Source organism: Erinaceus europaeus, chromosome 7 (genome assembly GCF_950295315.1).
Source record: "Erinaceus europaeus chromosome 7, mEriEur2.1, whole genome shotgun sequence".
Taxonomy (NCBI): domain Eukaryota; kingdom Metazoa; phylum Chordata; class Mammalia; order Eulipotyphla; family Erinaceidae; genus Erinaceus; species Erinaceus europaeus.
In genome coordinates this window covers 113,622,964-113,631,567 of record NC_080168.1, presented here as the reverse complement: position 1 = coordinate 113,631,567, position 8,604 = coordinate 113,622,964, and the positions used below count along the sequence as shown (strand labels likewise).

The window sequence follows — 8,604 nt, the reverse complement described above, 5'->3', positions numbered from 1 at the left end:
GCCCAGCAATAACCCTGGAGGCAAAAAACAAACAAACTTGTCTTCTTTATGTCTCCCATTCTAATCTATTGCTAAATTGCGCTCCATCGACTCCCGTTCAACAGTCTGCCTCTATATTTTCCTCTGGCTGCTATTTTTCTAGTAACTAGTATAGTACTTGGCAATGTGTATATATAACTATATATGTTTGAACAAATGAAGACATTGCTCATTATGCTTAAACATGAGGATGAAGATGAGCTGGGGAACAAAGCATACTGATTCGCAGCGGGTTAAGCGCACGTCGCTCAAAGCACAAGGACTGGCAAAAGGATCCCAGTTCAGCCCCCGGCTCCCCACCTGCAAGGGCCGCTTCACAGGTGTTGAAGCAGGTCTGCAGCTGTCTTTCTCTCCCCCTCTCTGTTTTCCCCTTCTCTCTCCATTTCTCTCTGTCCTATCCAACAGCAACGACAACAATAATAGTAACAACACTGATAAACAACAAGGGCAACAAAAGGGGAAAAAATGGCCTCCAGGAGCAATGGATTCGTAGTGCAGGCACCGAGCCCCAGCAATAACCCTGGAGGCAAAAAAAAAAAAGTATACTGATTATGCAAAAAGACTCTCATGCCTGAGGTACCAAGTGTTCAATCCCCAGCACTACCATAAGCAGTGTTGAGCAGTATTCTGGTTAAGAAAACAAAACAAAACAAAAACAAATTCATGAGTCTGTGTATTTAACAGGATGTTCTAACTACAAAGTTACTTTTTACTGTTTTCACAGAAGCAAATGTTAGGAATTTTTTACTCCAAATTTCATGCCGTTTCCATTATGTCCATTTCCTTTACTTGGTGTTCCATTTCTCCCATCCTGCTCAGATCCTTATCTGTACCAGACTGTAAATGCCAGACTGCAAACAGAAGAGACAGTTCTATACTGTTACCCTTTCCCCTGGGTGATGCTTATATATGCTTTTTTTTTTTTTTTTGCCTCCTGGGTTATCACTGGGGTTTGGTGCCTGCCACCCTGAATCCACTGTTCCTGGAGGCTATTTTTTTTTTTCCTTTTTTGTTGCCCTTGTCGTTGTTGTGGTTATTATTATTGTTATTCATGTCATCATTGTTGGATAGGATAGAGAAATGGAGAGAGGACAGGAAGGCAGAGAGGGGGAAGAGACAGACACCTGCAGATCTGTTTCACCACCTGTGAAGCGACCCCCCCCCCACAGGTGGGGAGCCAGGGGCTCGAACCGGTATCCTTACGCTGGTCCTTGTGCTCTGCACCATGTGCTTAATTAACCTGCTGCGCTACCACCTGACCCCCTTATATATGCTTTTTAACCAAAGAAGAGGGTATGCATTGTTAGCATCTGGAATGAAGACAGAGGACCGTGCCTTGGGCATCATCAGTTACTGTTACTGGCAGGAGGTGGGGTGCGGGTGTGGGTCAGGGATGTGACCAAAGCTTTCTACACATAGGGCAGAATAGGTAACTTTGCCTAAATGAAGAACAGTGTGCTGGGCTGGAACAAATACCTGTGTCAAACAAAGAATCCATACATAATCTGAGTCATAGTTTATTGAACAGTCTGAAAATAAGCTTTTGGCTGCAAATTTTGTAAAATGGGTGGGTAAGCAAAAGGTTTGTTCACTGTCTTCGGAGTGTGCATAGTTATCTGTGTCTTGAACAAGTGTCTGTGCCTATAGATGCTTTTGCTTTTTATAGTCATGCTTGCCTGTATATAAAGCCTTACTATTATTCTAACAGTACTAAAATTGAACGAAATGTTTCATGAGTCTGTTTCTCCTCTCAAGCTTACCTCTCTTCCTGTCTTCCTCCCCTAAGTCTATTCCTCAGTCTATTCCTCATTAAGGCTAGGCCTTCAGAGACCATCAATTTTCAAACTTTGAGAACCTAAAAATGAAAACTGTATCTTGCATCCCTTTGACCTATACATCTTAAGCTCCACTAGCTGAGGAGCTTCTCTGGGGAGGTGTGTGTATGGGGAGGTCACGACACTTCCTCTTCAGAGCTCTGTATTTTGCACTGTAGACACCTGAAAAGGAAACAAGATTGTTTTAGATGCTGACCTGTCCTCCCATCAGCTGAATCAAGCAGGATAAAAACTCAGTTTTCAGGAGTCGGGTGGTAGTGTAGCAGGTTAAGCGCACATGGCGCGAAGCAGCAAGGACCAGAGGAAGTATCCCGGTTTGAGCCCCTGGCTCCCCACCTGCAGGGGAGTTGCTTCCCAGGTGGTGAAGCAGGTCTGCAGGTGTCTATCTCTCTCTCCCCCTCTCTGTCTTCCCCTCCTCTCTCCATTTCTCTGTCCTATCTAACAACGACAACATCAACAACAACAAGAATAATTACAACAACAATAAAAAACAAGGGCAACAAAAGGGAAAATAAATAAAATATTAAAAAAAAGAAAAAACTCAGTTTGCTTTGAGGTAATAAAGCTGGGTTTAGGGGGATTATCATAAAGATGTGACATATTAGTTATTAAATTTTCAGCACCTCTTTATGAGGCTTTTACAAGAAAAAATTTTCTTCTTAGTAGCAAAGTTGTCCTCTGAAGGAATCAGGCATAATGAATTGGGTGAACCTAGTAGGCTTTTTCTCCTTTTGGATGTTCAAAAGTCTGGAACAAACTTTGTGGTCCATCCTCAGTTATCTTATTTTGTAGAATGGATTTTTGCTCTTGCCCAATTCATGGCCCATTTTATGTCATGGTCATTCATACTTATTTTGATGTATTATGTGTATGTTTATATGCTTTCTGTATGTCCCTCAACTCATTTTTGAAAACAAAACAAAACTTTTTTTTAATTGATTGGGGAGGTTAATGGTTTTATAGTACAGTTGTTGACATGTGAGTACCATTCTCATCTCCCCATGCTGTGTCTGCAAAACCTTTTCGCCTCCAACTTAGATCCATCACGCATTGGGACCCCAAAATCCCCTCCTTCTCCCAGCCTGTTCCATTTCCTCCTTCCCCAGAGACCCTTGCTTCAGTGTCTGATATAAATTCTGACATAAATATAAAATAAATACTTAGGAGATAGGGTTAATGTATGAGGTCAAGAGTTCAAGGCCAAGTACTGAGGAGCAGACAAAAAGAAATGATAATGTCCCGGTTTGCTCTTGGTTTATCAGGCTCCCATCTGGTTTTCTTTGCTCTAAGGATATTGTTATATATATCTAAGAATATTATATATAATATCATATAATATATAATATTATATAATATATATTATATATAATATATTACATAATATATCTAAGAATACTGCTGGATTCTTGTAGCCCATAGCGATAATTCAAGCCAGTAATCAAATCTCTATCTTCCCAATGCCCAGACTTACTACTTATCTTGTTCTCTGTTTAATCTCATCTCCTTACTTCCTCTTTTTTTTTTTAAAAGAATTTATTTATTCATGAGAAAGATAGAGAGAAAGAACCAGACATCACTCTGGTACATCTGCTGCCAGAGATCGAACTCAAGACCCCATGGTTGAAAATCCAGCGCTTTATCTACTGTGCCACCTCCCAGACCACACTCCTTACCTCTTCTTGAGGCTCAGGTGCTATGCTGCTACTTTCTTCTGGAACCACAGAGACATGATCTTGGTTCTACAAAAGGAAAAGTTCCACCAGTGAGTATGGCTCAACCTCTCCAGCCTTTTGGCTTAGAAGGGATTTTTATAAATTGTAATGCCTTACAATTTATAAGGGTCAAAGAAAATAAATACATAGGGCAAATATACAATGCTATTTCACTATATCATAAAGACACCAGAGAAGGTGTTACTATCATTCTTTTTCACTGATTAAGAGACCAACATTGGGGTGTGGGTGGATAGCATGTTGGTTATGCAAAGAGACTCTCAAGCCTGAGGCTCTGAAGTCCCAGGTTCAATCCCCAGCACCACCATAAGACAGAGTTGAGCAGTGCTCTGGTTAAAAAAAAAAAAATCAAGATTCAGAAGGTAAAACTGGGTCTTTGGATTCCACAGCTGTTTCCATGACTAGACATCTTGTGATCTATGTGACTGTGTTTGCATGCTTAAGAATTTGTAATGGTATGAATATATAGTTCTTTTGTTTGTTTGTTTTACCAGAACACTGCTCAGCTCTGGCTTACAGTGGTGCAGGGCATTAAACCTGGGACTTTGGAGCCTCAGGCATGAGAGTCTCTTTGCATTACCATAATGTTATCTAGACTCACCCTAGGTCTTTCTTTTTCCTAAAGATTTGTCTTTTTTTAACGCGGTGCTGGCCTTGCACATATAATTGAGCGGCCTGGCCTCCCTGCCCAGCATTTTATTCAATTTTGTTTTTGAGAGGAAGGGAAAAATATCAGTGTACTTACTGCCTTACCTCCAAAGAGCTCCCTTTGTACTTACTGTCCATGGTGCTCCCATGTGGTGTCAGGGAATAAACTTAGGGTATCAAACATGGTAAGGTTTACCCATGAAACCATCTCCTTGCCCCTAAAGATAGGTTTTTAAACTACTACCCACCACTTTTAGACTAACTTGCCTCAAAGATGCACTATAACTCTGACAATTATAGTCTATGATCAGCAGTTAGACAAACCAAATGCTATAATGATTTTTTTTTTTTGGGAAAAAGTTCTAGGCTGTGAGATGAGAACCCAGGGTGTGGGAAGGCCTGTGTAGGCTAAGCCAGGGGACAGGCTTGCTACTCAACAGTTTAGAATTAAATCTTTAAACACTGAAGTTTGATTCATACATTATAAAATTCACCCTTTTAGAGTCTAGTGCTTTAGCCACTGTGCCACCTCCCGGATCAAAATTCACCCTTTTAAAAGGGAACTGATTTCTAAGAGGGAAAAATAAATAAATATAAAAATATTAATAAAAAAAGATGATATTGTGTTCTCTGGGCCAAAATGGGTAGAACTGGAGGTTAACTGCTTACTGAAGTAAGTAAGGAGGTGCCGGATGATTTTATTCACATGTGGAATATGGAGAAATGCGGCACATTACAAACAGAAGAAGATAGTGAAGAAGCAGAAGCCGCTGCCACCAAACTCGAAGACTTTCTGAGAACTATGGTGGAGGTGGGTGAAGTGCGGAACTATATCTCTGGAATTTCATAATCTTATAAACCACTATTCAATCACTAACAAAAAATTCAAAAATAGGGGCCAGGTGGTGGCGCACCTGGTTAAGTGTACACATTGCCGTGTGAAAGGCCCCAGGTTCAAGGCCCTGGTCGCCACCTGCAGCGCTACAGGTGTGTCTCTGTCTCTTCCCCTCTCTATCTCCTCCCTTCCCTCTCAGTTTCTCTCCGTCTCTATCCAGTAATATAAATACAAATATTGTTAAAAATAAATTGTAGTGATTTAAAATCTGAGAAACTGCAGGGCAATGTGACTCTAATGATGACTTAGATGGAGGTTACAAAAGGAAACAGACACTCAGTCAGATTCATCCTCACCTGAGAGTTCACTGAGGTAGGCGAAGTACTGAGTTCTGGGTTCAGATTGTCCGTGCTTTCCTTTTCTTTGACCTTAGGAGTTCTTACTTGTTTTTCTGGTAGCTGTGGATCATGAACAGACTCTAAGGAGGCCTGAGGACTTGGAGTCTCAGCTCCCAACAAGGCCGTGGGGCTGCTGGGTGAATCCCTTTCAGAGGCTGTAGGGCTAGTGGGTATGCTCCCTGAGGAAGACCTGGGGCTGGGAGTGGTTCTGGGTGGAGGAGGCCTACTTGGGGGTGCTGAGGCCCTCTGGATGGATTTCTGTTTTGGCTGTTCAGAACCTTCACTTGAGGTTCGGTTTCGAAGGATTACTTCTGGGGGAGATGAAGGCTGCTCTGTAGGGCTCGAGGTTCTGCCTGGTGATGGAGCTGGAGAGCCAGGGAGAACTTCCTCCTGAGACTCGCTACTCTGACTGGGAGCAGGTCGGGCCTGGGTTAGGCCATTGCAGGTTAGCTGAGACTCTTCCTCCTCAGAAGAGGAGCTTGCTTCAGACTCTTCATCGTCTGTTTCCTCCTTACTTATGGGCTCTTCTTTGTTCTCAGCACTGCCTTCTCCCTGGGCCGGATCAGGAGCCAGCTCTTCATTTGCTGAGATAGATCCCCTCTCACTTTTCAGATAAAGTGAAGAAGGACTGGTAGGTGACATAAGAGGACTAGACACCGTAGAAGCTCCAACTGGGGAAGAGATGACTAAAGAGCGCCTGCTGCTACTACAGAAGAGAAAAACATTCAGATTTAAAAGAGCTAAAATCCAGAAGTAATCTAGACCCTCCCCGAACAAATGATAACACAATATTTTCCCTAGGGTAAATAAAGATTCATGATCGTGTGGTTTATGTATGTGCAAATTCACTTACTCCCTAAAGATGTGTAACCCCCAGATCAACACAACTGGTGTTTCTATAGTCATTTCCAGACACCCATAACAGATGAAAAAGGAAGGCAGGTGAGCATTTCTTTTTCTTTTCTTCCCTTTTGTTGCCCTTGTTGTTATTATTGTTGTTGTTGATGTCGTTTGTTGTTGGATAGGTCAGAGAGAAATCGAGAGAGGAGGGGAAGACAGAGAGGGAGAGAGAAAGATAGACACCTGCAGACCTGCTTCACTATCTGTGAAGCGACTCCCCTGCAGGTGGGGAGCCGGGGCTGGTCCTTGCGCTTTGCACCACCTGCACTTAACCTGCTACGCTACTGCCCGACCCCAGGTGAGCATTTCTAATGGTTAACACCCTGCCTTGATTCAGCAGTCACACTGGAAATGTGTCCTTTGTACTTTTATTTATCTATTTATTTATTTATCTTGCACTGATGTGATTTTTGTTGTTGTGATTTAGCTGCTTAAACTGTTCTCCAAGAATGGTGCCAAAGTGCTGTCAAAGAACAAGACTGTGATGTGCCTCAAAGAGAGAAAAAAAAATGTTTGACAGACTTTGTTCTAACATGAATTACAGTGTTGTTGACTGTGAGTTCAGTATTAAAGCATCAATAATATAAGTGTTTTTTTTTTTTTAAAGAAACCAGAAACATACACAAGACAAGGTTCTCTACTGTTAAAAGTTAATGAGAATTTTGAGGGTTGGGAAGATAGTTCAGTGATTCAGCATAGGATGTCTGAAGCTCCAGGTTCAATTCCCAGCACTGGTATATGCTAGAGCTGAGCAGAGCTCTGGTCTTGGTCAGTCTCTCTGTCTCTCTTTTCCCCCTTGCCACTCCTTCCTTCTCTCATAAAAACAAACAGACATTAAGAAAAGAAAGGAAAATGTTGGGATCAGGGGTTCACAGGAATCTAACACTGTGTTACCCCTAAGGAGCAATGGTTCAACATTCACTAACTCAGTGCTCATTTGTGACTTCATAGAAGACACCTGCCATAAGTAACAAAAGCTGATTATGGTATTTATTGAGTGTGCTGGATGTTGTGGAAGAATTAAGAAATCTGGCAACATCACATGCAGCAAGAGTAGAGAGCAGTGAAGGCTTTGCACTGCTGGCAGGTTACAAATTGGAGCAATCACTTTGGAAAGCAGTTTGGCAAGGGCAGTACCTACTAAGACTGACAAAACCCAAAGACACAGAGACTATGACTCAGCAATTCCATTCTCAGTATACACCCTAAAGAAACTCTTGATTGTTTGCAAAAGAAATATAAAACGTAATTGTTTTGAAAAATTGGAAAACAACCCAAATGTCCTTTATCAGGAGACTAGTGGACTAGTCATACAATGGCATCCTTTAATAACAGGGAAGATCAGAGTAGTGTCATGCAACAAGGTTAAGTCTTACAGACAATACTAAATTAAGAAAACAAAAGAACTCAGAGGGACATATGTCTCCCACTGTGGAAGAAACCTAAATGCCCATCAATGGATCACTGGATAAAGAAGTTATGGGATATATACACATTCATATTTATCAATGGAATATTACTGGGCGGTTTCAAAAGACGATATTGTATCCTTTGGAACAAAATGGATGGAACTGGAGGTGATTATGCTTAGTGAAGTAAGGAGGTGTAAAAAGCTAGCAGATCTTGAGAGCCTGATGGTAGCGCAATGGGTTAAGTGCACGTGGCACAAAGTGCAAGGACTGATGAAAGGATCCTGGTTCAAGCCCCTGGCTCCTGGTTCAAGCCCCTGGTTCCCCACCTGCAGGGGAGTCACTTCACAAGCAGTGAGGCAGGTGTTTGTCTTTCTCTCCCCCTCTCTGTCTTCCCCTCCTCTCTCCATTTTTCTCTGTCCTATCTAACAACAACATATCAATAACTATAATAATGAAAAACAACAAGGGCAACAAAAGGGAAAAAATAATAAAAAAAAAGTTAGCAGATCTTTTTGCTCAGATGTGAAATATAGAAAACTGAAACACATGAATGAAAAAACCCCTCAGAATTAGCCGAATTTTAAACTACCTCAAAGACTGTGAGGACTATAGTGGTTATCAGTGGAAGTGGGTGTAGGAGACAGAAATGTGCTGTGATATGGAACTATATATCCTTGTAATTTAATAATCTTGTAAACCACTCTTAAATCACTAATAAAATGTTTAAAAACAAAAGACACAGAAGAAGGCATACAGTATAATTACATTTGTAGAAAAGCTTAAAAATACAAAATATATTTTCTG

At 41.5% G+C, this 8,604-nt stretch overlaps 1 protein-coding gene across 1 annotated transcript in view; it reads right to left on the bottom strand.

The window, feature by feature from the left end:
- Positions 1-1,540: 1,540 nt before the first annotated feature.
- The window catches only part of BIN2 (bridging integrator 2), a 67,005-nt gene continuing 59,941 nt past the window's right edge, over positions 1,541-8,604 (bottom strand). Inside the window, exons 10-12 of the mRNA XM_060195360.1 lie at positions 5,447-6,194; positions 3,548-3,613; positions 1,541-2,036 (exon numbers count right to left, since the gene is read on the bottom strand). Coding sequence (XP_060051343.1) covers positions 2,007-2,036; positions 3,548-3,613; positions 5,447-6,194 — 844 coding nt within the window. The 3' untranslated portion in view covers positions 1,541-2,006. The remainder of the gene's footprint in view (positions 2,037-3,547; positions 3,614-5,446; positions 6,195-8,604) is intronic.